General features: G+C 40.7%; 1 protein-coding gene across 2 annotated transcripts in view; it reads left to right on the top strand.

The window, feature by feature from the left end:
* The window catches only part of LOC111330767 (filamin-A), a 31,531-nt gene extending 4,542 nt beyond the window's left edge, over positions 1-26,989 (top strand). The window contains exons 1-20 of one of the 2 annotated variants that reach the window (XM_022935704.2): positions 4,610-4,766; positions 5,018-5,315; positions 10,332-10,678; positions 11,021-11,351; positions 11,991-12,404; positions 12,895-13,194; positions 13,420-13,713; positions 14,202-14,918; positions 15,088-15,300; positions 15,639-15,890; positions 16,500-16,672; positions 16,767-17,051; positions 17,556-17,787; positions 18,556-18,747; positions 18,888-19,163; positions 19,769-20,281; positions 20,682-20,849; positions 21,467-23,503; positions 23,783-24,060; positions 25,016-26,989. In XM_022935704.2, coding sequence (XP_022791439.2) covers positions 4,761-4,766; positions 5,018-5,315; positions 10,332-10,678; positions 11,021-11,351; positions 11,991-12,404; positions 12,895-13,194; positions 13,420-13,713; positions 14,202-14,918; positions 15,088-15,300; positions 15,639-15,890; positions 16,500-16,672; positions 16,767-17,051; positions 17,556-17,787; positions 18,556-18,747; positions 18,888-19,163; positions 19,769-20,281; positions 20,682-20,849; positions 21,467-23,503; positions 23,783-24,060; positions 25,016-26,500 — 8,811 coding nt within the window. In that variant the 5' untranslated portion in view covers positions 4,610-4,760 and the 3' untranslated portion in view covers positions 26,501-26,989. Of the gene's footprint in view, positions 1-4,609; positions 4,767-5,017; positions 5,316-10,331; positions 10,679-11,020; positions 11,352-11,990; positions 12,405-12,894; positions 13,195-13,419; positions 13,714-14,201; positions 14,919-15,087; positions 15,301-15,638; positions 15,891-16,499; positions 16,673-16,766; positions 17,052-17,555; positions 17,788-18,555; positions 18,748-18,887; positions 19,164-19,768; positions 20,282-20,681; positions 20,850-21,466; positions 23,504-23,782; positions 24,061-25,015 lie in introns of those variants that run through there. The other variant, XM_022935702.2, reaches the window with a different exon arrangement.
* The last annotated feature ends 988 nt before the right edge of the window (positions 26,990-27,977 follow it).

Here is a 27,977-nt window from a genome sequence, read left to right as displayed (position 1 = left end):
TCTCCGCACAAATAATCAAAGCCCTTTGGCAAGGGTTGCAAAGCTTAATTTATTCAAAAGATCTTCGCGTTTTCTATTTCCGGTACCCTGGCTCCAGAGGTTTCTCTTTTTCTCCCTGTTTACAAAGGATTGTAAACAGGGAGAAAAAGGAGAGAAAAAAGAGAAACCTCTGGAGCCAGGGTATATTTCTGGCCGATGTAGTCATCAGTAGCGCAAAAATAGACACAGGTTCGAGAATCTTAACAATTATTCTCCATTTCGACAAATCGAGTTGTAGACAGAATAAATTATCAAAGCTTGAATAACGTTTTGATTCAAAACTAAATTCTCAGAACTTATATAGAAAAAAGTGTAAAGCAAACAGAAAGGAGAATGCCTTTTGTCATCTTGGACACTCAAGAGGTTAATGAAAAATCGATCTGGTAGAATTTTAACAACTTTGTAGTCAGGTGTATGATCTGATTACAGAAGGCCCGCGATATGATTTCTCGTTTATTCCCGATAAGGCAGTTACTTCAAACCTCAGAAAAGGCGTCTAACATGTCAGGTAACTTTGCTTTTAGGAGACTTTTGAAATTCAAAATTACTAATGAGCTTTAACTTAGAAGAACCGGTCGACATTAGTGAAAGTAGTTTTACTCAGCCAGTGTTTATTATGCTAATACAATCAGATTCTTGGAACCGAATTCAAGTCACATTCACACCGGCGAGTTTTCCTTGAACAAAGCTCCTAGCGAGGAAGTATTGTTTGCTGAATGAATATTAATTCGCGAAGAAGACTTGAAGACAACAATTAAATTGGAATAGAAACTTGTTCAATTATGAATTAAGTTAACCGTTTGTAATTTCCTCTGTAACCCTCTGCGAGTCATACACCTAAGGAAATTTCGTCGTTTATTCCAATATTTGTCCATGATAAGTCTCTCTGCCTATTTTTAGGAAAGAAGGCTTTACAAGGTAAAAATTTCTCTTTTTCCTCCATTTAAACACAGCTGAGGAAATCTTACCAAAAGTAAACTTGTTAAACTTATTAGTTTAATTTAAACTCAATGTAATTTAGCACTTAAGATCGGTTCATTCATTTAGAAACGTTTGCTGATATAGTTGAACTTCCTCAGATTTTTTCAGTGATTTTCCCATTTTCGATTAGAGAAAAAATGTTCTGCTCCAAATTTTAAACTGGCTGCCTTGTGCATTTGGCCCAATTTCCTGAAAATCCAATCAAATTCAATCGTGAATTTACTCGATCGAGTAAAGTACCTAATTTCCTGTCGGTCTTGTCCCTCTATTATCCGTAATTTTGTTACTAATTATGGTTTGAAACCCGGCTCGATAATTTCCAACCGATAATGTTTACAAATAGCACTCGTATAACTGTTGGGGCTTTTCTTAACAAGTGATGTTCATCTGAATTTTCACTTTCTTTTGTAATTTGTGCTCCTCGATTGTCACGCTTTAATAATTCCGCGCTAGTTGCGTGATACTGTGACCTAATACTAACACCACCCCACCCCTCTCTATTACTAAGCATTCGACGTTTCTTTCTCGTTTTCGAGAGCTGTGTAAAGGTGGGGGACACCGGTCATTGAATTGTTCCTAGCCTGTCCGGTGCGGTTGTCCCAACCAACCCCCACTAAGATAGTTCGCATGATTTTTGAAATGGGCCCGAAAACCCTTTAAAAAAATTGGTCTCAGAGTAATAACGCATGTTCTGTAAATGCTTTGAACTTGGGAATAAATTCCATCGAATATCGTGATCTTCCTGAAAACGCTTGATGATGATAATAATAATGTTAGGATTTCTACAGCGCCATGTCCATGAGTTCATGCGCTTTGCAACGGAAGGTTAAAAAACAATCTAGGTTAGAAAAATTTAAATCAGCCATAAAAACAAAAAAAAATTAGTAAATTAAAAAAAATGCTTGTTGTTGACAGCAGACAGACGTTTAGATGAAATCATCAGTATGAAAAAAATTTATCACAGAATTCTAGTAGAATTGTTTGTCCGTTGAGTGCTGTAAGGTCCTAGAAGTCTATCGTGGAAAGTGATTGATTATTTTTACGTTAATTTCATTGACTGTGTGACTCAAGTTGTGAAAGTCAGACCATGAAACACCTCTTGCTCGGAGGATGGTTTCTCCTTTCGTTGTTGAAACGTCAGTCACTCTATCAGCGACGCAAATTATTTTAACTGTGTCTGGTCGGTAATATTTCACCGTTCCGGTGTTTTAGGAAAAATCTATAGTAAAGTGATATGAAAAGTCTGCGATTGTCACACAATCCGGCGATTTGGGGAGTTATCGGCCGGGTTACACCCCAAAATATTAAACTGGAATTCACATAATATGTATTTTTAAATATATTCAAGAGATTATCTACGAACTTTCTGAGTCTTGACCGGCCTGGACCTGCAGCCATTTAGAAGCATCTGGGTATGAAATTATTATGAAAATAAATACACCTCTATGTCAAGTGGATTTTCGATTAAATTTTTTTCTTTCTTATTTTAACTACTTTGCCTGAGGAAATGATTACACAATTTAAAACACAGAAAAGAGGCAAAACTGGAGAAAAATTAAAATTCACAGAATTTCTTTGAAGATGTCACCATATTAATTTTATCTTTAGTGATATCAAATCGGTTTATAAAATATTCGTGGTATTTTTCGCTATTATTCGCCTCTTTCCGCAAAATGATTTTTAAAACTTCCTTAAAAGAACGAATTATTCTTGGCTGTTGTGACATGTTCTCGAAAGTTCGTTTCGTTATTTTACGGATTGGGAAAAACCGCCCCGACGAAAATTACAAAGGAGGGGCCGGTCATTTGCATATTTGGAATTCTTTATCACGTACTTTCTCTTCAAGGTCAAAGAGGTCAACCAGTTTCTACTCTGGTGAGGACAGATGAGCTCGCATTTTGTAAACCTTGTGTGATCTGCGTCAGCGAGGTGGTAGTCTAGTTTTGGATAAGTGATAATTGGATGACAAAGATAAACTATGCTGCAAAACACACTCAGAACGCAATTTCCGTCGTTATGAGGTTACGTCATGATATAAGATCGTGAAAAATTTGCCCTAAATTTTTCAAGGACGTTATTAGCAATCCGTTTCAGTCTTGTCAATTCTTGGCCATACTTGTGCCTTTTTCGTTCATTAATTATTCTTACATGATATTTTATCTTATCAAGTTAATATTTTTTCTGTCTCATTTACAAACGAAGGCATTTTCGCACAGCGCAAATGAGGACCCTCTATAATTATTTTGTCTTCTTCGTGCTCTGTTGCGCATAAGGCCTTGATACTTCTCTTCCATCGGTTAAGTATCTACAAAGTTAAAAATTATCAACAATTTGAGAAAAAAAGTGACTGAAATTATAAAAATATTTTGGGTCCGTTAAAAAAATCCTTTGGCAAACCAAACAAAAACGATCAAAAAACGAACAATTGTAAGGATTAAAATCAGGAAAAGGGTAATTCCTGCATCATTAAACACCCAGTAAAAACAGTTTTCCGGAAAATATTTTAAGCATCACGTAAAATGGTACTTCAATAGAAAAGAACGCTGAGTGTGTTCTGATTTTTCAAGTCATTATTGGGCTTTCAAAGGTTTCTTTACGATCGCTAAACGCAAATATGTACATTTGATTGAAAATTATTATTTTAATCAAATGAGTTATAGGTTTCTCCCAAAATTGTGATACTCTAATATAAGTGCATGGCACTTCCTGATAGTTAAAATTTTTAGCAATAGTATGTGATGAAACATAATCCGTAAGGGTTTCCCTCGATGAAATTTGTCGCGTGACCTATTGAACCCACGTGAAAAACAAAAGGCATTCATGTCACGCAACACGTTTGAATGTTCTGTTTCTTTTTCAAGTCACAATTCAAAAGCAATTATTAATGTGTTATTAATTACGGATTTTTGATATGTTTTACATTCTAAATTGATGAAAACTCGACACTCTTTTTGCGCAAAACCAAATTTTCAAGCTGAAGGATTGAAAAGATGGAAATAATTGATTCAGTTATGAGCCACAAGGGGTCCTCATTTGACATCTTTAAAATCTGTCGTTTGAACCAGCGTATGTTTAAGTCACAGGCACTTAATTTTATTTCTCTGCGAGAAAATGCTTAATACTTGTCATTTCTATATGCTTTGATTTCGAAATAAAGAAAACATTTGTCGATTAAACAATGTTTTGAAACAGAAGTGTGTTTCGGTCACGATATCTCCTCTGATGATGGAGTTTAATGGCGTTGCGGTAACAGAGATAAACAAACTTGACGTTTGTTGACAAGATTGTTTTTGTTACAGCAGAGTGAAAATTGCTCGAGAACATGAAGTGAGAAGGAGTACAAATGTTGCCCAGCGATACCAGAAAGTTGGTAAGACATGACATTTCTTATCGAGCGTTGCGTGACACATATCCCAGACTCGAATTTGCCCCTTAGAGAAACAACTTTTGTTTACCCGGCGATCAAATTGCGGTAGTCTTATTGTTCGTGACAACTTACACGCCTTTCCTCTACGTTGGATTTTTATTGGCTTTCAGTGCATTTTTTGCTGATAAGGATGTCCTATAGGAGAGCGAGATCCCAAAATATTCGGCATCTAGTAAACGGAGCGGTTCCTGTGTCAAAGGGGTACATTGGCACAAAACAGTGCCAGAACTATTCGGGCTGAACAGATTGGTGCGTCTCGAGCGCAAGAAGATTAACGTCCCTCTTTAAACCTCTAGGGATCAAGTCAACAAAAATGGACGTAAGAATCACACACTTGACGCCTTATTATGTCTCTCTGTCTATCAGCTTTATGTATGAAGTATAAACATGAATTATTCAAAAACTCTTTGATTGGTCGCGGCCTGACTACAGAAGAAAGGTTGGACGAACCGTATATATTCCCGTCGATTGGCGGGCTTAGGGCGTCTTTTCTTGAAGATTCTAGCTACAGAGGGACTAAGTTAGCTTGTAGTTGTCTCTCATAAGCTGACATTTTTATTGTCCTTGTAGATCGACACCAAAATGCCTGATACAGATCCCACGGCCTCGGACGCCGAGTGGAAAAAGATTCAACAAAACACGTTCACAAGATGGTGCAACGAACATCTGAAGTGTGTGAACAAGTACATTTACAATTTGGAAACGGACCTAGCCGACGGATTAAAGCTTATAGCTTTACTACAGGTCCTCTCACACAAGAAAATCGCCAAATACAACAAGAAGCCATCATTTAGACCTCAAAAAATGGAGAACATTTCTATAGCACTCAAGTTTATCGAGAGCGAGAACATTCGACTCGTAAATATCGGTGAGTAGAGCTAAATCCTTTTTCAATACTTTGTGCACTAATGCAGCTAAATGTTTTCGGTAATTAAGCCCTATAAATAAATCCAGAATTCCATTCTGCAAAATCTTTATGACCGCCACGAGTGTTACATTCGCTCGTTTGAGTATTTTTCATCCTATTTTTGGCATAAGCCTTTTAAACTCCGCTATAGACAAACAAGTTTACCATACTCAATATTTTCGAGCTGGTTTTTGTTCGGGTTGATAGAATCTTTAAAACAGAAGGGTCAGATAACGCTTTTGTGAGTGCCATAAATGTGAATTCGGCGTTACTACCGCACTACCATATTTAGTCATTTTTGCCTACTTCACACATTACAAGAAATAATACAGACTGTTCAAATTTGCTGTTGTCTAATAGAGCGGTCTGTTTTCGCCGTTTCGTTCGTTTGTTCGACTGCGGCCGTTAGGAAAGTTCGCCGAATGATTTATCACCGAAGAAAATTGGTATTACTCTGGTTAAAGCTGGCAAACTTTACCAAAGCTTTCCTTCTTGTCAGCCGTAGAGCCGGGGCGTTAACCATGCAGATCGTAGCACGCAAATTTTTCAAGGGACGTAATTATAGTTGCGACGAGGCTAGTCATCAGGCTGACTTTTATTTCCGATTTTTATCTGCGTTTTTTTTTGGCAGATTACAGAATGTTTCTGTGTCTTTTAAATCAATGTCGAATACTTTCGAACTTTTGAGGTCGAGATCAACTGTTCTCTCGTGTGTTCCATTCGACTACCTTGTCGATTTCCTTTGAAATCTTCCCATAGAGCGTAAATGTAATTATGAAAATCACACTATCACAACCAAACAAAAATTTGGAAGTGCTGGTCTGCCCGTTGTAGTAATCTTACCACGACATTCATTCTCTTTATTTAATGTCTGGTTTTGTAAGTTTTAAAGAGTGTCAATTTTCTTGTATCAAAACCAACAAGTATTCGTTTACTATTCAGCTCAAGTCATGTAAACAAGGAGTGAGAGTTGACCTACAATTAATCTCTCGAAACTTCTGGATTGAGGTTCATCGCTTAAAACGGAGATTTAGCGTACAGTTTACGAGATCGATCACAAATGAGGCAGACATTAGCTGTTTAATGCACTGCAAATTATAAAACTCCAGCGAATACTGGTAATATCTGCAGACATCTTGGGGGGTTCGGCAGCACTGATCCATGTTAGATTTAAAATTCAAATGCAAAATTAAGTCATGCATGAAATCTCGCGTTTCGCAACTCTTTGAATGCATTTTCTCTCCGCCTTTATAATTCTGTTCAAAATATAAAACTAAATAAATGTGGAGTCGACCAAGAGATTTCTCTTCATTGGACTTACCCTGTTAATGGACAATTAACCTTCGATCATGACTTAGCAATTATTTACAAACATAATGTAACTGCTGGAGTTTTCTTTGACAGGAGTTTAATGAATGATCATACAAGATATCTCTAAACACAATAAAAGTGCAATTACCTTTGTTAGTAATAATCTGTGTGGAATTTCAAATGGAATCTCTAACTTGTTTCATTTATTTTGATCAGAAATACCATAATAGTTTGGTCTCAATAACTTGTATAAACTTGCTGTGATCAGCTGAACATCAGTAATGTTTGTTGGCTAAACATACGTTACAAAAGTCAATTAGAGAAGTATCATGTTGCAGGCTTTCAAAATATTTCTTTAGCCTTTTGAAGTTGAATTATCCCTTTTACATTATTTTTAAGAGTGATTAGATCAAAACTTCTCTTTATGAACTGAATGCTCTCTGAAGCAGAGAGGTTGTAAGAGCAGAGAATGTTAACAATAGAAATATTTTCTAGATACTATAATGGTACTTATAGCTAGCCCCTGAGAACAACCGACAGCAAATTGTGCACTTCTCCATAAGGAAAAATTGTAGCTCTCATGGGAATGGAAAGGTAGCATGATTAGAAACACATCCCTTAAATGTAGCAGGTTCTGTTTTAGCTTGTCAGTATATTATATTACTTTAGAAAGTTTTGGTACAATATCAAAAAAATTAAATTTCCTTGTGGAAAACCATTAGTCAAGTATTGACTTCTCATACAAGAGACAACTATGATTTCAAGAGGGTGGGCCTTTTGAGAGTCCATTAATTTCCATCGAAACCAAAAAAAGAACAAAACTGTTCAAAACCACAAAGTTGCCTGAGGTGAAAATTTTTCAGAGATGAACAAATAACCAATGAAGTGAAGCCTTCTTTCTCTATTCCTTTTAAACCCTGAAGCCAAATTTCAAAGGAAGAAAACTGAAAATTGCAGCAGAGCTCAGAATAAAAAAGCTGAGATCTGCAATGGAAAAGCCAATTGCAAAATTCACTTAAATCAGAAAAACAAGGCATATGAATTAAGTCCCCCTTCCCACTTCTTAAAGATTGTGAACAATAACAATGAATATTACAAAAAAAATTGTTTGATATCCTTTTGTTGATCAATCAATATTCTAGCAATTGACTTTGATGCTTCTAGGACATAATTAATATACTATAAATCGGATGTGGTTGACTGTTCCTTTTTCTTGCAACTTCAAGAAGATACTTCAATTCAAATTAGGAGGAAGTTTGTGTGAGCTTATGGATCTCTCATTAGCAAATAAGGGAAAAAAAGGAAAAAAAAAAACAGCAAGATAGGGCTGGTCACTCCTAAATAATGTTTACCACAGAAAGAAAACTGCTGATCTTGCACCAATTTTGGGAGTGTGAAGTCTAAACTAGCTCTCACGATTTTATTGTTGTCTGATCTTTTCACTTTATGTTTGCCATCCTCAAACACTGTCAGTAAATAAATGTGGTCTGTAGAGCATCTTTCAAATGTAGTAACATTTTATATCTCCATGTATGGTTAAAAATAACTTTCTTGTATCTGTAAATAAAAAGAAAATTATGTATTCACTGTAAACTGTGATGCATCTTTACAACACAGACATTCTTTCAATGTTAGAAAGGGAAGGGGAAATTTTTTGCCTCAGTGATGTTTTTCTTAGTGCACATGGTGATATTGAGTATATAATTCAATATCTTCAATATCTATCAATATCAACTTCTAATCCTCATTATTTGTAATAGGTTTAAGAAAATGTCTTGGATCACGGCCTAAATGCTGATCTTCTTAAAGTTTTTTTTCTATATATTTTACTGCTTTTTAATTACTAATAATGTTCTGCTTGTTTGTTTTGGCTACGATATTTTTTTTATTCTTGCCTTCTACAATTCTGAAATTCTGAAATTGTTAGAAGTTAGTATATTTGTTTTCCTCCAGTTGACTGAGAAAAGATTTAAATTCAGAATCTCAACCTTGTACTTAATTGAGAGGTGCTAACAATGTCAATTTATAACCATTGCACCTTCATAACTTGTTACTTAAAAACCCTGGTGCTTAAACTGTGAATTGTTTCTTGAATTTCTTCTATTAGTTTTCATCCATATGTCTTGGTAACTAAAACTTGTTTTTCACTCTTCAAAGAGAACTTTGATCCACTCATTACCTGAAATAATCATTACACGACCTCATCAGCTGTTTATCCCTTGACTACTGAGATCAAAAGTCACCTTTGTTGTTTTGTTTTGTTTGAAATAGAAGTCAACTTTCAAGTGAGACATTTCACAACAATGTGATTAAATTTGCTGTTGTCACATGTTAAGATCGAAGTTAGTTTTTCTTGTAAATTACACAGCTAAGCACTCATTTTCAATTGACTGTTATGTTGTTTGTTGAACACAGTTAATGTACATTATTTAATTAAAGACTTAAAGCATGAAGTTTCTTTTGTAAAAGATGCATGTTTAGTTTTTTTGATGGCATCAAACAGAGACAGTGCCATCAAAGAATTGAACCATGAAATTAATAATTGGCATTTTGTTTACTAATTAATCCTAACCCGGGACATTTTTCTCTGTGAAGAAAGTTCTATAAACCCACAGGTGTCTAGGTGGGGAATCCATGGTCTGAGGAGCATGTTGTTCAGTTCAAAAACAATCCTATTTTGTCATTTGAAAGATAACAGCTTAGCCTCAGTGGGTCGGCAACCTCAGTATTGTAACAATAAAGAACAACACTCTGCACGAGAAATAGTATTACTCAAAATTTAATTACTTTCAATGGCTTTGGGAATCAATAAAGCTATCTATTTTTAAAATAATTTCAAATTTAAGCTCCATGGTTTTATTTCATCTAGACAATAGGTTCTCTTAACTCCATGCACTTAAGATTAAAGGAATAGCTTTCATTCCATTTTCACATGTGCTTAACAATTGAAATAGTTTTAAGGTGTACGTCTGGTCTGGTCTGGTCAAGATAGATTGTCTTGCTAATGTACCAAAAATAAAGCACTATTGGGCAGAGGAAGTCTTTTATGACCTTTTTTTGAAGCCCAAAATGTGTAGTGACCTTGGTTGAGAAATAAAATTATGCAAGTGCCAACACAATTCGGACGTGATGGTATTCAGGAATTTAGGATTTGAAATATAAGACAACATTGTATTTTCTGTAGTTAGTGCCTAAACATAATTGGAAGCTTGAATTGAAGAATATCATTATTGTCCTTGATGCTAGTTGCATAGCTGGGGAATAAGAAATATTCCCAATTAATATTCATTATTAATGTTTTCACAGCTAAAAATATAATGCTAAGTGCAGACTTGAAGGTCAACTCACTGATTGGTCAGGCTAAGACATTTAAAAAATTGTCTTTAGATGCTATTAAAATCTCTCTTTAGGTTCTTAAAATATAATTTCTTTTAATACATGTATATTTTAATATAACATTATCAATAAGTGTATGATGATTATCTAAGAAACAAATTGTTTCTGACTTATGAGTTCTCCATGCTAGACCTTGCTGTTTTTTTGTTGTAACAGTTAAGAAATTTTAATCACCAACAAAGGTTCATAGGAATTAATATTGGTGCTGGGAGTGCAGTAGCTATCATTCAAAAATAATATTTAATAAATCTTTATCCTTTTCCATGTCAGATGCTAGTGACATCTTTAAAGGAAATATCAAATTGATCCTGGGTCTTGTATGGACATTAATTCTCAAGTATCAAATCAGCATGCCATATCTTGACGATGATGAAAGTGAGGGTGAAAAGATGACCCCAAAACAAGCACTTCTTGCATGGGTCAAAAGCAAGATGCCAGAGTCTGTTCCCATGGATAATTTTAATAAGGACTGGAATGATGGCCGAGCCGTTGCTTGTCTTGTGGATGCTGTGGCTCCTGGCCTTTTCCCAGAATGCGAGGATTTGGATCCAGCAGATAGAGTTGAAAATGCAAAAAAAGCGATGCAGGCTGCAGAGGACTGGCTTGGTGTACCTCAGGTAAGGAATATTCGAGGGGCTGTAGGCAGACCTCTTTGTATTTAACAGCTTGCTCATAGATCAATTCAGCTCAATCAACTAAATTTAAGGCCTGAAGGAACTATCATTACTACCTAAATTTTCCCAGAATTCTCGAAAATTCACACATTAAAGGACTGTTTGACCACTTTGAAAATTTATTTTAACTGTTGATTCTTAGAGGGAATGCACTGTAACTGTGACATAAAAAGGGTCAAAATTCTTACCAACAAAAGGCAAACAAGTTTCCTCTTTATTAACTGTTATAAAGTCCTATTGATTGATTCTTTATCTTAAATATATCATTTCCTTGCAAATATACAGGTTATTACACCAGAAGAAATTACGAACCCTAAAGTGGACGAGTTGAGTGTGATGACCTATGTCTCGTACTTTCCTGAGGCAAAACTCAAACCTGGAGCTCCACTTCGCCCCAGATTACACCCCTCGGCCAAGTGTTCAGCCAAAGGTCCCGGTGTGGAGCCCAAAGGCCTTGTCGTAAAGAAACCAGCAAATTTCACTGTGTTCACACATGGCGCAGGAGTAGGAAAGTTAGTTGTGTCAGTGTGGGGACCTGGCAAGGTAGAAGAGGAAGTTATTGTACAGGATAATGGTGACCATAGCTACTCATGTCAATACTTCCCACAGAAACAAGGTATCATTGTTAGTCTTGTAAAACATGGAGTCAAAACATAATGTTCTTTCTTTGGGATCTGTTAAATAATATTACCTGGGGGGAGGAGTGGCAGCAAGGATTTTGGGATGGGATCACGTGGTTTTTAGAGGGAACAGAGATGGGGATCAGTCACTGCTAACAGAGTATTGAGGGGATGCTATAGAAAATGGAATACAAATTATCTGTCAATGGATCAATTTTTATTGTGACACAACCAAAATCCTCCAAACCCTCCTCCCTCCAGGCAATAAATAATCAGTGGTCCCATAGTGATGGTATCCTCGTATTTGCCATAATAATAGTGAATGGGTCATGTTATTGATGTGGTAAAAATTTCCTAGGGGGTGGGGTGGGTAGCATATATGCACATAAACATTGCACTGGCCATTTAAGGGCATGGCAGGTTATTGTTTATTACAAATCACATGGTATATCTTCCCATGGCCTTTTTTTTTTGTTTTGTTTTGAACAACTTTTAGTGAGGAAGGTCCTACATGTATTCCAACATCTTGCCAATATTTGAAGGCATAGGAGGTTAACTTAAAATTACATACTATGGTTTCTTATTGTCACAAAAACTTGGTCCTGATTGTTAACCTTCCTTTTATGCTATATCAGGAAAATATGATGTGCATGTCAAATGGAATGGCCGACATATTCCCAAGAGTCCATTCCGAGTGGAAGTTGGTCAAGACCTTGATGCCAGCCAAGCTTATGCTTCTGGTCCAGGATTACAGCCTGAAGGAATTCAAGCTGGCAAGTACACAGACTTCACAGTTTACACAAAAGGAGCAGGTGAAGGACAGGTGTCAGTTAAAGTGATTGATCCCCGTGGTGGAGAAGATGTTGACATTATCATTGAACCACAGGAAGATGGCCAGTACTTTGTAGAATACCAACCAGTTAATGCTGGAAAACACACCATCAAAGTAATGTTTGGAGGGCAGCCTATCAACAAGAGCCCTTTCCATGTTATGGTCAGTCCACCAAGAATAGAACCCAATCCATCAAAGGTTCGAGTGTTTGGCATAGGTGAGCTTTTCCAAATGATTTCAGATTTAATCCCTTTTACAATCTCCTCATACAAAGTTAAATTACCCCAATGAAAAATTTATAAGACTAAAGGTTCAAAAGTCTGCTTCTCATTCATCAAGGTATGAAGCACTTGGGAAGTCTCGATCACCCAAAAGCTCTTGGTTGCACTTAAAGTAACTCTAATGTACCTTTTGTACTCTTCAAACTTTGCTGCATGCTTCACATCCTGATGACTACACACTGAGACCTACACAGTACTAATTGTTAAATTATTGAATCAGTAAAAATTTTATTACAGTTTATGTACTCATAACAGATGGAAATAAGCTATGATTCTTCACAAATCTGGGAATCACAGGGTACTATAGTCAACCAGTTGTGAAAATGTAACTGCAGCATCTTCTTAAGGCTGTGAGGTCAACTTTAGAACTGACAGTGTGAACTACTTAAAAGTTACAAAGAGTACATTCTTTACCCCTGAAAATAGGTGTAGAGCCAACTGGCTTGAAGGCGGGGCAAAGAGCACCATTCACAGTTGATGCCAAAGGAGCTGGTGACGGGGAACTGGATGTGTTTGTTGAGGGTCCCCTCGGAGAAGAGAAAGTTGATGTCAAGAACAATGGAGATGGTACATACTCCTGCTGTTACTATCCTGGCAAATTTGGAAAGTATGTTGTCAATGTCACCTGGAGTTCAGTTCAAGTTCCAAGCAGTCCTTTCAACGTGAAAGTGGCCCCTGCTGTTGATGCCAGCAGAATCAAAGCATATGGCCCTGGTTTGGAGAAAGGTAAGTTTCATTTCAGTTTTAAATAAATAATCTATTTATACTTGGTGTAATTATATAGTAAAAGATGAACCAGATTAAGTATATATATAGTTGGGTATATATATACAGTGGGTATATATATATATATACCCACTGCTTCAGCAGTAGGCACCAAGTTCTCTCACTTGGGCATAATCCCTGTTCATTGCTTTGAGTTACACAAACCCTTTGACAATGTTTTTACAGGTACTGCTGGGAAACCATGTGAGTTTACCGTGGAAACAAAAGGAGCTGGAATCGACAGTCTGGGATTTGCCATTGAAGGTCCTTCACAAGCTGAAATCCATTGTCAAGAGAGATCACCAGGCATTTGTGATGTGAAGTACTACCCGACTACACCTGGGAAGTATGCTATACATGTCACCTGTGGAGACGAGGACATTCCCAATAGTCCATTTATGGTGCCAATATCACCAGCGGGAGATGCCAAGAAAGTGTATGCTGAAGGACCCGGGCTGCAACCTGAGGGTGTTGTATCAGGTATAGACTCGCGGCTTTCAGAGGGTTGCCGTGCCGGGATCTTAAAAGATTTGATTTAGATATGGAAAAAAGAAAAAAGACTTGTTAAAACACTCGAACCATGTGGTGTAAGAATTTGTCTCACTGTTTAAGAACGTTTCAGTGGCGATTTAAAGTTTGCAAAGGTCTCTTTTTATTTTTAGCTTGTTTGATTGTAGTTGGGTGTAGGAATATCCTGTAAGGCATTCTGTCAATCCCAGTCCATGCAGGCAGTGTTTTATTACTTTAATCGTGCATTAGTTCCAACCGTATTGAGAAATAAAAAAATGAGGAGATCTGGGGCTACTTTTCAAAGGCATTCCGAACTCACCTGATTTACCACGATGACCTCACGAATCTTTTCCGAAAATTGTACACCACAGCGTTTGCTTGCCGAGTCCAAGTACTCCACTTGGATGATTAAGAAGAGTTTAGGAAATATCCTTACTGTGGTGTGTTTGTTTGGGCAGGCGTGGGAGCTGAGTTCACAGTTTTCACGAAAGATGCCGGAGATGGTGACGTCGATGTCAGAGTAATCGACAACAACGGTAAGAAAGTTCCCGCAGACATCACCGACAACAAAGATGGAACTTATTCAGTCGTCTACTACCCTACCACGGTTGGTGCATACACCGTCAACGTCACCTTTAACTCAGAAAGTATTCCTAAGAGTCCCTTCCGGGTCAATGTTTGCCAGACCAACTCCAAAGTCTGCCGCGCTTATGGACCAGGCCTGGAGAAGGGCTTCGTCAATCAGAACAACGAATTTAAGATTGAGACTAAAGGAGCTGGCGAGGGTGGCCTGGGTCTGACTATCGAAGGACCTTCTGAGGCACAGATTGAATGCAAAGATAATGGCGATGGATCATGTGACGTCACTTACCTGCCCCCAGACCCCGGTGACTACGTCATTAACATCTTATTCGCAGACGAGCACATTCCTGGAAGCCCTTTCAAAGCAAGAATTTCGTATCCGTTCGACCCCACCAAGGTGAAAGTTGAAGGACCAGGAATTGAGCCCGGGATACGCGCGGGAGAGCCAGCGGATATTGATATAGACACGCGCTTGGCAGGAGATGCAGAACTTACTGTAGAAGCAGTTGATGAGTTGAACAGTCCAGTTCAGTGCGACATTGACGAGGAGGAGTACGGCATTTATGCTGTAACATACTACCCGAAAAAGAAAGGTACGATGTTCTACCCAGCAAATATGCGTCAGCACAAGATTCTCTGCGCTGTTGTTTAACCGAAACAATCTCCGTTATTTGTCGGTTGCCGTATTTTTCACCTACCCCTATGATAAATTTCCCCGCATCTCTTTGCATTCTCATCGCGGTTCGTACTTTGATTTTTCAGGCAACCACAAGGTCAACGTCAAATATGGCGGAAAGCATGCGCCTGGAAGTCCATTTAAGGTGGCTATCTCGCCCAAATCTGACGCTTCCAAAGTGAAAGTAACTGGGCCTGGGGTCGAGAAAACTGGTGTTCAGCCTGGTAAACCCACGTGGTTTACGATCAACGCCTCTGAGGCTGGTAAAGGAGATGTTCAAGTAAAAGTAGAGCCTGTTGGTAAGTCTATATCTGCGTTAAGTTTGAGGACGAATTACAAGGCAAGAGTGCATCTGGCCTCGTTTTTGTCCCGAATATTTTATGATAATTAAACGAATATGGCATTAATTTAAATGCCAGTTACACCCTTGCAAAAAATCTCATATTCTGGTAAATCGTGTCTGCATCCCAGGTTCTCCTGAATCCGATCTTCGCTCTTTTACCTTTGGGAGAGGGGGGTGGGGTCATCTCCTGAACAGCGACTGCAGCTGTATTCGTAATATTTCTCTGTGAAAAATAAGGGAAGAGCTTAAGATGCTGTTTTTTTGTTTTTTTTGTTTTGTTTTTTTTTATCATAGGACGTGGGCGTCCTGTAGATGTAAAGGTGACTGAAGAAGGAAAGGAGACTTTCACCTGCGAGTATGTGGCCCCTGTGGAAGGAGCTTATCAGGTTGATGTGAAATTTGATGGTGTTGCTGTACCTGGAAGTCCCTTCCCCGTCGATGTTGCGAAGCCTGGCGATGCAGGAAAGTGCAAGGCACAAGGCGATGGATTGGAAACGGCAATCATCGATCAACTAGCAGAGTTTGACGTGGACTGTACATCTGCCGGTGAGTTTACACATATAGGCAATGTCAGCGTGCAAAGTTCCTCATGCCGCCCTCTATCTATACGACATAAGCTGCATTAGGGGTATCAGACTTTCATTTCTTCTTTCAAGTTTCAAGTCCACGCTTTTACTTCTTGAACGAGATGTAAAAGAGTGGTATGTGGGCGTTCTTCCTTACATTTACAATGAAATCATGAGAATACGAAGGAATTTAAGTGTAGACAAACATTGTCCGTTATCTGGGAAACAAAAGCCATTGTTCCATAAGATGTAAGGGCATAAAGACTACAAAATTATGTACGCACGTACCTATGTTCAGGCAACATGAAATAAGAAAAAAGTAAGTGAAAGATGAACTGAAGTTTTACTGTGTTAGGATCGCTTAATTCGTTGATGTATCGCGTAGGTTCAGTTGTAGCGTGCAAGTCGTTGTTTTTACATTAAACTTCTCGGTGATCTGGAAGGTATACGTTCCTGTTAATGAGGTGGGGTGAGGTCGGGGCTGCATATGGCACTCTGAGCTCTCAATTATATCTCCTGTGTGAAACCTAGCGATTGTCACACTATTCTCCTGGTTAATCCTTGTCATTCTGTGTTTTTTTTTTATCAGGAGAGGGACAGCTGATGGCAGAAGTGGACAATCCATCTGGTGCGCACACAGACACCCTAGTAACGGATAACGAAGATGGCACATATGCTGTGTCATACACACCTTTTGAGGAAGGAATACACACTTTAAGCGTGAAGTTTGGAGGTGATCACATCCCTGGCAGCCCTTTTAAGGTCAGTTGGAGAGGACTTGATTGAATAGATTACAGTTTTTACAGTCTAAGATCCAGACCGTGCAATTTTGATTTTTCTCTTTTCTTAAATTCAGGTTGATGTTCTCCCACCGACGGACCCAAGCAAGTGCAAAGCTTATGGACCCGGCTTGGAAAAGGCAAACGTTGGCCGCCCCGCCGAGTTTACCGTCGAGACTAAAGGTGCTGGAGCAGGAGGCCTTAGCTTGGCCATTGAGGGACCCTCTGAGGCAAAACTGACTTGTTATGATCATGGCGATGGGACATGCTCTGTGAAGTACACCCCCACAGAGCCTGGCGACTATGAGATCCATATCAAGTTCGCAGATGAGCACATCCCTGGAAGTCCCTTCAACGCTAAGGTTTTTACGATAAATGAATGTGACGCAATTGATTTGGTGCAATGCGTGTGATAGTTTTTTAAGCCAAAAAGCAATGTTTTTACAAAACAAGAATTAAACCTTTCTCTGAAATGAACCTCCACCACGATGTGGCCAGTCAGTAAATATATCTTATTAACCGAGCGCGTGGGCCGTACTGGGAGAATATCGGCCCGAGGTCTTGACAGTACGGACCGAGCGCAGCGAGGTCCGTACAAGAAAGACCGAGGGCCGATATTCTTCCAGTACGGTCCCGAGCAAGCTTGGTTAATAAGAGATTTATTATACGACTGAAGTTCAAAGGGACACAAGTGCCGTATCATTCGGGACCATTCGGGACAGTGCCCGGTCCAATACTTAGAGAATATTGGACCGGCAATAGAGCATTTTGATTGGTCGATTTTAGTTATTGGTCCTCTGACTGGCCGAGTCGTGTAATAATAGGGCATTTCTCCTAAGCTGAATCGATCAATCCAATTTTTATAGGTCACCCGCCCAGTTGATGCAAGCAAAGTGAAGTGTTACGGACCAGGAGTAGATCGCGTCAATCCACTGTTCTCCAAGACGCCCCAGGAATTCACTGTAGACACTACCGAGGCAGGGGATGCTGACCTGGAGGTGACTGTGGAGACACCCGATAGAAAGACACTGAAACCTGAGCCTGTGTCTGAGAAAGGAGATGGGGTCTATACGGTGGCTTATACCCCCGAGGACGAAGGTGAGATACCGTGATGTTTTGTAAACAACTACAACAATGACATAGACTAAGAATTGCCCCACCCCTTCCCCTCTCCTTTTTTTGACCGTCGCATACCCCCTTGGTAAAATTTTTCTTTCTCCATCCTTCCGCAGCTGTTAAAGAGATAACAGCTTTAATTTTCACTAGGAAAGTACTGAGTTCTCGCTCGCCAAAATTACGCCTGCTCATCGGGCTACTTTGCTTTTTGACCTCGCAAGCTGTGGCGTTATTCAGTGATAAATTCTAATGTACCTGTGGGCAGTATGGTACTTCCCTTTAAGTGTATTGCCAGTTCCAACCCCTCGGTCAGTGGAGACAATTGAAAGAGCGAGCTAATAGCTAAAGGCGGCTGGGCCGCTGACCCCCACAATTTTTTATATAGGCCCGCTCCTCCGCTTTTTATCTCTGACCCTGAGCTTGGCACGGGCTCAGTGAGTAAAAAGAGTCATTCATTTTGTGATGGTGGCGATTTTATCACCTCTTGTTTTCTCGTTACCTCTCACCTCGTTTGGATGACCTGACTAAAATTAGAAAGAGTAAGACAGATTGCGGCTCGGAATACTTGTGACTGGTTTAAAAGGGAGCGCAGGTTTCATAACCAATCAGTGGGCGTGATAAAGCAAAACTCAAACCAACAAAATCCTAGATTGCTGTCGGTGCTACACTGAAAATTGCTCTAAGATGTAAATAGCCACCTGATATCAAACTGATATCAGACTGATATCAAAATTATTTTCTTGTGGTCAGGACGTTACACTGTCAATGTCAAGTACGGTGACAAAGATGTCCCTAACAGTCCATTCCGTGTTCGTGCTGGACCTCCGTTTGATGCCAGCAAAGTAAAAGTATCTGGACCAGGCGTGGATGAGTCGCCCGTCACGGAGGAACCTGTACAGTTCCTGTGTGATTGTAATGAGGCTGGAGTAGCTCCTTTAACAGGTATAACCTTTTTGCGAAATTTCGAAATTAGTCGAAGGGTGAACCAAATGTTTTAATTTTTTACGCACCGTAGAGCACTGTTTTCGTTGCTTCTTAAATATCCAATAGCATTTGTGACTCTCCTGTTGAACCCATTACAGCTTCAGTGTCGCCGCCCACCGGTCCTGATCTGGAGGTGGATGTGAAAGACAACGGAGACGGAACATTTTCTGTCGAGTATGTACCTGAGCGACCAGGCCGCCACAGTGTGGATGTAAAGTATGGCGGTAGGAGAGTTCCAAAGAGTCCGTTTCGAGTCCAGGTCAAGCCGAGTGGAGACGCGTCAAAGGTAGAGATTGATGGACTGGGACCTGATGATACTTTCTTGGTAGGAAAAGACAATGACTTTACTGTGGATTGCACAAAAGCTGGAAAAGGTCAGTGATTTGAATTAAAGCTTTTCGAGAAGTTCTGTTCTTTTAATTCGTCAAACGTTGTGCGCTGCACAACTTGGTGGTGAACGGCTTAGTATTCTCCAGTCAAGACTCATTCATTCGAAGGCCGATTGGCGCTAACCCAGGGTTAAATTTAATCCAGGTTTCTTTATTCCTTTTTCCAAAAGCCTTTCCGGCTAATTCTCTCTATTATTTATTATTTATTATTTATTATTTATTATTTATTATTTATTCCAAGAGCGTCCGATCTTCAAATTGACAAAAAGAATTATGAATAACTTTTCCTTTCGCTCCGACGAAGGGCTAACGCTCGAAACGTCAGCTTTTGTAATCATTACGGTGGCCAATTTACCATTTCAACTTTGTTGATATATCCAAATTTTTCCTTTAGAGATTTCAGTTTTGAAATCATACTTCACGCTAACCCCCCGGGATATCTTAACCCAGCTTTAAACAACCTGGCCCAGGAATAAATTATTAATATATTATTAGCCCGTAAACTGGACCCAAAGTACTTTAACTAGCTTGCGGGTAGCACAATTCATTTAAATGCGCTTTAAATTTGGAACGACTCTTTTTTCATGTAGGTGTTCCCAAGTGTACCATCCGAGGACCACGAAGAAAAGATATTCCTGTAAAAGTGCTCGATAATGGTGATGGTACATTCGATTGTCTCTGTGTGCCAGAAGACGAGGGCCGTCATGATGTGGAGGTCCTTTATGGCGGTGCCCCTGTACCTGGAAGCCCTTTCTCAGTGAAAGCTAAAAAACCTGTCGATGTTGACAAGATTAAATGCCAGCCCAAGTTAGATAAGGAGCCAATCGTAGACGAGGAAATTGTTTACGCGGTCGATACGCGACCAACCGAATCAACACCCGGTGAAGGGCTGCTAAACGGTTCCCTCCTTACACCCTCTGGTGAGAAAGAACCTGTCCGAATCAAAGATAACAAAGATGGTACCTACGATGTGTCTTGTGTGCCCAAGGAGCCTGGACCTCATGAACTGTCCGTGGATTATGACGGAGTACCCCTGGCCGGCAGCCCGTATAAATTTGACGCTGTCGAAGGAGGAGCGGACAAAGTAAAAGCTTACGGAAAAGGTACGTGTTTGATCCTTCCCCTCTCGGTATAGTCGTGTTCCCAGCAGGGTAACCTTGGTAATGTGGTATCACTGGGAGTCCAGGATCTCGCACGCCTCGGGTTGAAATACCATATGGGTAGGGGCAAAACGTGGGGTGGGGTTTAAAGGGGTCAGAGATATGAAAATGACGGAAGCCTTTTCTGTGGTGAAGGGGGGGAGGGGGGTTTGCCAAAGCTTTCGCGCAAAACTATTATAGGAATAAAGTCTCAAAACCTTTGTCCTGGCCTACTTATACCAAGATGGTGATGAACAATGCAAATACACTGTGAATTAAAGCGCGCAGAGGAATTTTCGAACTTAAGTCGTAAGCGAACAGGGACAGCGTATTTATTATAACTACGTATTACTCTCACTTGCAGGATTGGAGCGTGGTATTGCTGGAGAACCGTGTGACTTTACCATCGTGACGAAAGACGCTGGCCCAGGTGGCCTCTCATTGGCTGTTCATGGCCCCAGCAAGGCGGAGATCACGTGCGCAGATAATGGAGATGGCACATGCTCAGTACAGTATGTCCCGGATGAACCTGGTAAGCTGTGGTCGACTGTAGTTTCTTACTCCTTTTCTCCATTAAGGAAATAAGGAAAGGAAGTAGGATCTTAACAGTTTGAAGCAATTTAATTTTTTTACACAAATCACGCCTATGAAGAGTCGTGTTTGACCTCTTGGTAATTAATGACTACCTGATCTTCTGAGGTAGAAGATGGGCAATTGTGGAAAATATTTTTTTCATTTGGCCAGCAAAAGGATTCGGGCAATCAGTGCCAAACTGAGTGTGCGAGGCGCGGTTTGAGGCGCAAACGGTGCTTAACATTCAATTTACCGTGAGGATTGATTCGTCACTGATTTATTTCAAAAGGATTTTATGTTGGGGAGCAGGGATGGTACAGTGTTCGGAGCGCTCGCCTCCCACCGCAGTCGCCCGGGCTCGATTTCCGAACCTGGTGTAACATGTGGGTTGAGTTTGTTTTTGGTTCTCGTCCTTGCTCCCAGGGTTTTTCCCCACGTCCTGCGATTTTCCTTCCTTCACAAAATTAACCACTGCTAAAATGTCCACTGCTAAATTCCCATCATAATTATTCCCTATCTGACCAGTTTCACGGTTCCTCTCTCTGATATTTCATCCTTTTTTTTCTTTCATTTTAGGTGACTATGACATAAGCTGTAAATTCGCCGATCAAGACATTCCCGGCAGTCCCTTCACAGCTCACATCTACTCCAACTACGACGACCTAGATGCAGCTGCCCTCCGCCCTACAGTCGGCAAACCATGTGACGTAGAACTGAACATCCCAGACTCTTTCCGACCAGAGGACATCGAATCGGGTGTACTTGCCGCTGAACTTGAAAGACCAAACGGACGCAAAGAGCCTTTAGAGCCACTTCGTGTCAATCCTGATGGAACGCTTGCTGTGACATTTATACCCTACGAACCCGGAGAGCACTTGATCCACGTATACAAAAACAAGCACGAAGTTCAGAACAGTCCATTCTCAGTTATGGTGCAGGCACAACGTGTTGGTGACATATACCCTGTCGGGCACACTTGTGATCTTGACTTCAAAGTTCCCGAAGATATCAATGATCTTGTGGGAACACTGAAACGCCCAAGTGGTAAAGTGGAGGAGTCTTTGAAGTTGCAACCTGGTCCAAAGCCTGGAACAATCAGTGTGTCCTTCGTGCCAAGAGAAGTAGGAGAGCACTACCTGTCCATTAGACGAAAGAGGGATAAAAGCCCTGTCGCTGGCAGTCCGTTCTCCATTCTGGTGGAGTCGGAAGAGCCTGTCGAAGGTGTAGGATGCCCTGTGGATTACTGCCTTAAATTGGATGATGTCAATCTCCCAGAAGATATCGAAAAGAACAGATTGAAAGGAACACTTAAGAGGCCATCGAGTGATAAAGAAGAGCCCATAGACTTGAAACTCAACTCAGACAACACACTTAGCTGCTCGTTCGTCCCACGCGAGACTGGGCTTCATTACATCAACATTAAAAAGTATGGGAGACATGTCGAGGGAAGTCCTTTTGTTGTCAAGGTGACCGCACCAGAGGGTGTCTCCAGTGTTGGTAAGCCTTACGGAAAGGGTCTTGAGAGTCCTGATATCGACCTACCGAAAGATTATCCCCGGCTCAGCGCTGCACTTAAGAGACCTTCCAGTCCTAGAGAAGAAGAGCTCAAACTTGTTCTCAATGGAGACAACACTCTGGGTGTGGCTTTCACTCCAAGAGAAGAGGGCGAGCACTTAATCCACCTCAGAAAGGATAACAAAGACGTACAGAACAGTCCTTACAGTGTGATGGTCGGAGCAAAGGAAGAGAAGGTGGAGGAAGTTCACCCCATGGGACGAACGTGTGATGTAAACCTGGATATTCAAGGTGTAAAGTTGCCAGAAGATCTAGAAAAAGATTTGCTGAGAGGATTTCTTAAACGACCAAACAGCACGAAAGAGGAGCCGCTCAAGCTCGAAATCACCAGCGACAATTCACTGGGCGTGTCCTTCGTACCACAAGAACCAGGGGAACACCAGATCAGTGTAAGGAAGAAGACACCAGATAGAAATTGGCGCGACGTACCAGGAAGTCCTTTCTCCATCATGGTCGAGGCGGCTGAGGCCGTGAAAGCTGTTGGTACACCTTGCGATTGTCTTTTGGACATTCCAAATCTACGTATCCCAGAGGATCTCAACAGACTTAACGCAACGCTCAAGAGACCAAAAAGCCATAAAGAGGAACCTCTCAAGCTTAGAGTTACCTCAGATAACAGCCCTTTCGTTTCGTTCGTTCCTCGTGAGCCAGGCGAACATCTGATTAGCATTAAAAAATACGGCTCTCACGTTAAGAACAGCCCCTTCAGTGTCATGGTGGTCGCCCCCGAAGCTGGGAATGCCATTGGCAGGCCGTGCGGTGTTGGGCTCGAAATCCCAGGACTGAAACTTCCTGACGATTACACTGACGGTCTTTTGAGCGCGAGTCTCAAGCGGCCTTCTGGGAAGCCTGAGGAACCTCTTCCTTTAGCTCTCAACTCGGATAACACTCTTAGCGTTTCCTTCACGCCGCAGGAGACTGGGGAGCATTTCGTGACGGTTAAGAAGTCTGGTAACCACGTGAATGGTAGTCCGTTTTCGGTGATGGTCAGCGGTCCAGGACCAGCGGATCCAAGCAAAGTCGTCTGCATGGGTCCTGGTAAGGAATTTTCGTTTTATCTCGGAACAATACATGATTATTAGAAGCAATGAGACCGACTTAGCTAAGGAAAGACGAAAAGTATTTGAGTAGAAGACCTAACGATTTTGAAGGAATGTTGCCTATAATTTTCGCATTTGTCCTCTTGTATTGTAAGAATATTAGGCGCTCTCCGAATGAATATTTCGCGCTTTCTGCTATGTTTGAGATAATTTGTGCGTCGACGTCGCAACCAGACGAAATCAGAAAACCTTATTATTTCAATTTTGTTTCATGAAGGCCTACATGATGGTGTGGCCGGTAAGCCAAGCAATTTTACCATCAACACCCGCGATGCTGGTTATGGAGGACTAGGTCTATCAATTGAGGGGCCCTCTAAGGCACAGATCACGTGTTTGGATAACGAAGATGGAACGTGTACTGTAGAGTACTTACCTGTTGAACCTGGCAAGTACACCATCAATGTGAAGTTTGCCGACGAAGATGTTCCTGGAAGTCCCTTCACTTCAAATGTCAGACCCTCGGGCGATGAAATTCGACCAGTTGAAGAGGACGTGGTAAGCTTATGAGAATAGTCCATTTTACATTTGTGTGCTTGGATGCCAAGCCTTTGAACAGGAGTGAGGCTAAGGGTGACCTTGTTATGATACAGATTTTGCTACTTTTCAAAGTAAATTACTTTGTTATCATGGTAACTAGATACTACTCTCTATCACAACAGGGTCTCCTTCAGCCACACTCCAAATCAAAGGCTTGGCAACTAAGTACACAACTGTAAAATGCGCTATTGATCTGTCATTGTAAATAGCGCTCTACAAGAAATAAATTATTATTGTTGTTAAATTATTAAAATGGCCTATTGACAGCAAATGTCATATTTCAGACGAAATTTCGACAATATTATAGTTTTGATGAATTAGCTGCTATTGTTCCTTGAAGCAATTTTCCGTTGGGTCATAGTTAATTATTAGCTATGGATGGATGGAGAGATTTATTGTGCTTTGTGATTGGTAGGTAAAACTTGCGCTGCGTTCTTCCTCAATAGAGGAAATGATTGGCTCAGAAAATTCGCCCCATTTTCTGAACCAATCAGATTCGAAACTTAGCCACACCCGACTCGATTGATCGTGTTTTCCCGCTCTTTCCCGCGCTTCCTGGGAGATTCAATCGTATGCAAACACTACTGATGTCTGAGAAGTTAATTTGCCAAAGGCTCTCGCGCACCATAGACTGCTTCGAATTAGTGGCGAACCTGTAAAACAGTTTTTAGCTAAGCGTACTGACCACGTTAAATACATTGAATTCATTGAATAATTCGAAAAGAAGTCAAGAAAAAGGATAAAAGAAACAAGAACATCGAAAACTAACTAAGCTTGTTTCAAATCTACCCCAATAATCTATTTTAGTAACATTTATCGCATGTTCTCTTTGGAGAGTTTAATGCAGCAAGGACAATGCAGTCCAATTCGCTATTCTCGCTTTTTGACCATCATTTCCCTCTCTATTTTAAAGGTGAGCTCAGGTGTATCTGACCAGTTCTGCGAACCAACCCAGCGAGTGTCCGAAGTGTTTGAAGATCTTGTTACGTTCGGTTCCACTCCCGCACAGCCTCATGATTTCGTGTTTGATCTGAAGGGCTATAAGATAGACGACCTTGAGACGATGGTTATCAGCCCCGACGGGACGGAACTCGAATCCGAGATTATTGAAACGTCACCTAAGACATACACAATCCGCTTTGTACCAAAAGAAAGCGGAGAACATACCATCTATGTCCGATTCAAGAGTGGAAGAAAGAAGGATATACCCGGAAGTCCTTTCAAGGTCTTTGTGGAGGCACCTGTGTGGGGTGGGGCTGCGAAATGTGTGGCTGCAGGACCAGGGCTCGAACGAGGTGTGGTTAACCATCCAGGAGAATTCACCGTATGGACACGTGATGCTGGTCCAGGAGGCCTTGCGATCGCAGTTGAAGGTCCTGCTAAGTCGGAGATTAAATGCACAGACAATGGTGATGGGTCTTGTAACATTTCCTACCTACCTACTACCCCAGGGGAGTACACAATCCACATCCGGTTTGCCGATGAGGATATCCCCGGAAGTCCATTCAAGACAAATGTATCGCCGGAAGTGGAAGATCGCTTTAGAGATCTCAATGTTACCGATCTTGCCGAGAGTGGATTGAAAGTGAACCAGCCTGCTTCGTTCTCCGTGCAGACTAACGCTGCTGTTGGAGACGTAACTGCGTCTGTCGTGGCACCCTCAGGGGATGAGAAAGAAGCTCAAGTGTCTAGCCTCGGTGGTGGTAACTTCGCTATTCGATTCACCCCCAGAGAATACGGTGATCATCTAGTGAATGTCCGTTTCGATGGCTCTCACATCCCCGGGAGCCCCTTCAAGATCAGAGTAGGCGGTGTGGAAGGACACCCAGAAAAAGTCAAGGCTTATGGCGAAGGTTTGAACAAGGGCAGGGTTGGTGAAGCAGCCGAATTCACCGTCAACGCCCTAGAGGCTGGCTCGGGTGCACTTGCCCTATCCGTGGATGGCCCTGCTAAGGTGAAGATGAACTGCAGTGAAAATGCGGATGGTACCTACCAAGTAACCTACAACCCAGTTATAGCAGGCGAGTACACCATTAGAATCAAATTCGCCGGCCAAGATATCCCTGGGAGCCCGTACAATGTAACAATTAGCCCCTCCGATGGCAGATATGTCAGCGACGGAGACGCATCCAAGTGCACTTCTCGAGGAACAGGCCTGCATAGTGCTGTTCTCGGACAGCCCAACTCGTTTACAGTCAACGCTAGCAATGCAGGACGTGGATCCCTTATGGTGGGAGTTGAAGGCCCTGCCATACCAGCCAAAGAAATCAATGTCAAGCACACGGGAAGCAACGTATACGCAGTCAACTACGCCCTCGAGGAACCTGGTACCTACATCCTAAAGGTCCTCTGGGCTGACAAGCACATCCCTGGAAGTCCCTTTCACGTGACTGTTTAACGCGCAAGACACGCGAGTAAACGCGAGAGTGGCATGTGAGTGCGTCAAACGCAGGGATCTAGATCTTGTCTTGTATTTAAAAAGCTAAAAAATTCAAGAAGAAATTATTTTCATGGACTGGAAGGTTGCACTTGGATACTTTAAATCGTCTTTCGCAATATAACAATGCAAGTTTTCTAATCGATATATAATTAAATTTTTGTCAGGACTTCCTTTTCTATCAGTTTTAGGATATACAAAATTTAGCTCGCGAGAATAGTTAAAGGTCGAAGTTGTAGCAATGTTTTAATCTGAAATACAATCACAGTTTGGTAAACGTGGGTAAAATAGTAGAAATCAAAGAACACTGTAAATCGTGGTTACCATGGTTATTATTATTACCGTTTGTGTCGCTGTATTCAGATGTTCGAGTTTTTGTAAGTGAGAACTGTTTTATAAACTTAATTAGGGATATTTTCTAACAACTGATAATAAATTGCTTGAACAAGTCTTTGTCTGAGTGTATTGCATTTGTATGCAATAGCCTCTGAGTCGAAATTAATTTTCAGATGTGTGTTTAATGAAAGCTTTTGAGAAACAAATTGAGATATCTGCATGCTTTTTTTTTTTTTGCTTCAGGCAATTCGTTTAGTCTGTCGTGAGAACATACATGATTAACTTCCTGTTTCTCGATAAATTCATCATTTTTGCGGCTGCTGCCCCCTCTGGGGGTGAGGTTCTAATGTTATCCTGTGGAGTTGAGTCCGTGTAACAAAAGTTTTCCCTTGCAGAAATTAATTTCTTAAAAGTGTGATCGACGCACTGACAAGAAAAATTTTTTCTCTGAAGAGAGTATTTTTCCTTTGAATCAGCAAATTCTGCCAGTAGAACCGAAGATGTAATTATTTCACTTCTTGCTGTGACACTACATTAGATGATAAACATCTCCAAATAATTTCACACTAGCGTCTCCGGCAGGTAATGAAAAACGAGACTTTTCCTTGGAGAAGTACTTTAATGAGTTTGATTTGCACATCCTGAAAACTTCGAAGAAAAATTTTAATTGCTCGAAGAGAGCATTTTACCATTTCAATTGGCGTCTTATGGCCAAAAGAGCCGCTAAATTGAAGTTGCGAAGCGAGCGAGGTCCAAACTACGTTTTAACAAAATGAACCCATTTGACGGAACGATGGAATGGCGGAATATCCTGGGTGAAATGAATTAAGAAAATAATTTGTAATTAACAGGCGAATTTAAAAGAAGCATAGTTTAATTACTATTGGAGCCTAGAGGAAAAGACCAAAAGAGGAACAGTGAGGTTCTTGAGCTAGCCCCTATAAATTATTATCATTTTCTTATTGAAACTAGTGGTCGATTATGGACTTTAGATCCCAGTGGTCGATTTTAGATTTTGGACACAAGTGGCCGATTTTAAATTTTGGACACTGGGGGCCGATTTTGGACACTAGTGGCCGATTTCCAATTTAGGACATATAGT

This window comes from Stylophora pistillata, chromosome 5, assembly GCF_964205215.1.
Source record: "Stylophora pistillata chromosome 5, jaStyPist1.2, whole genome shotgun sequence".
NCBI lineage: Eukaryota > Metazoa > Cnidaria > Anthozoa > Scleractinia > Pocilloporidae > Stylophora > Stylophora pistillata.
Note: the sequence above shows the minus strand (reverse complement) of the source record. Positions and strands in the feature narration are given on the sequence as shown.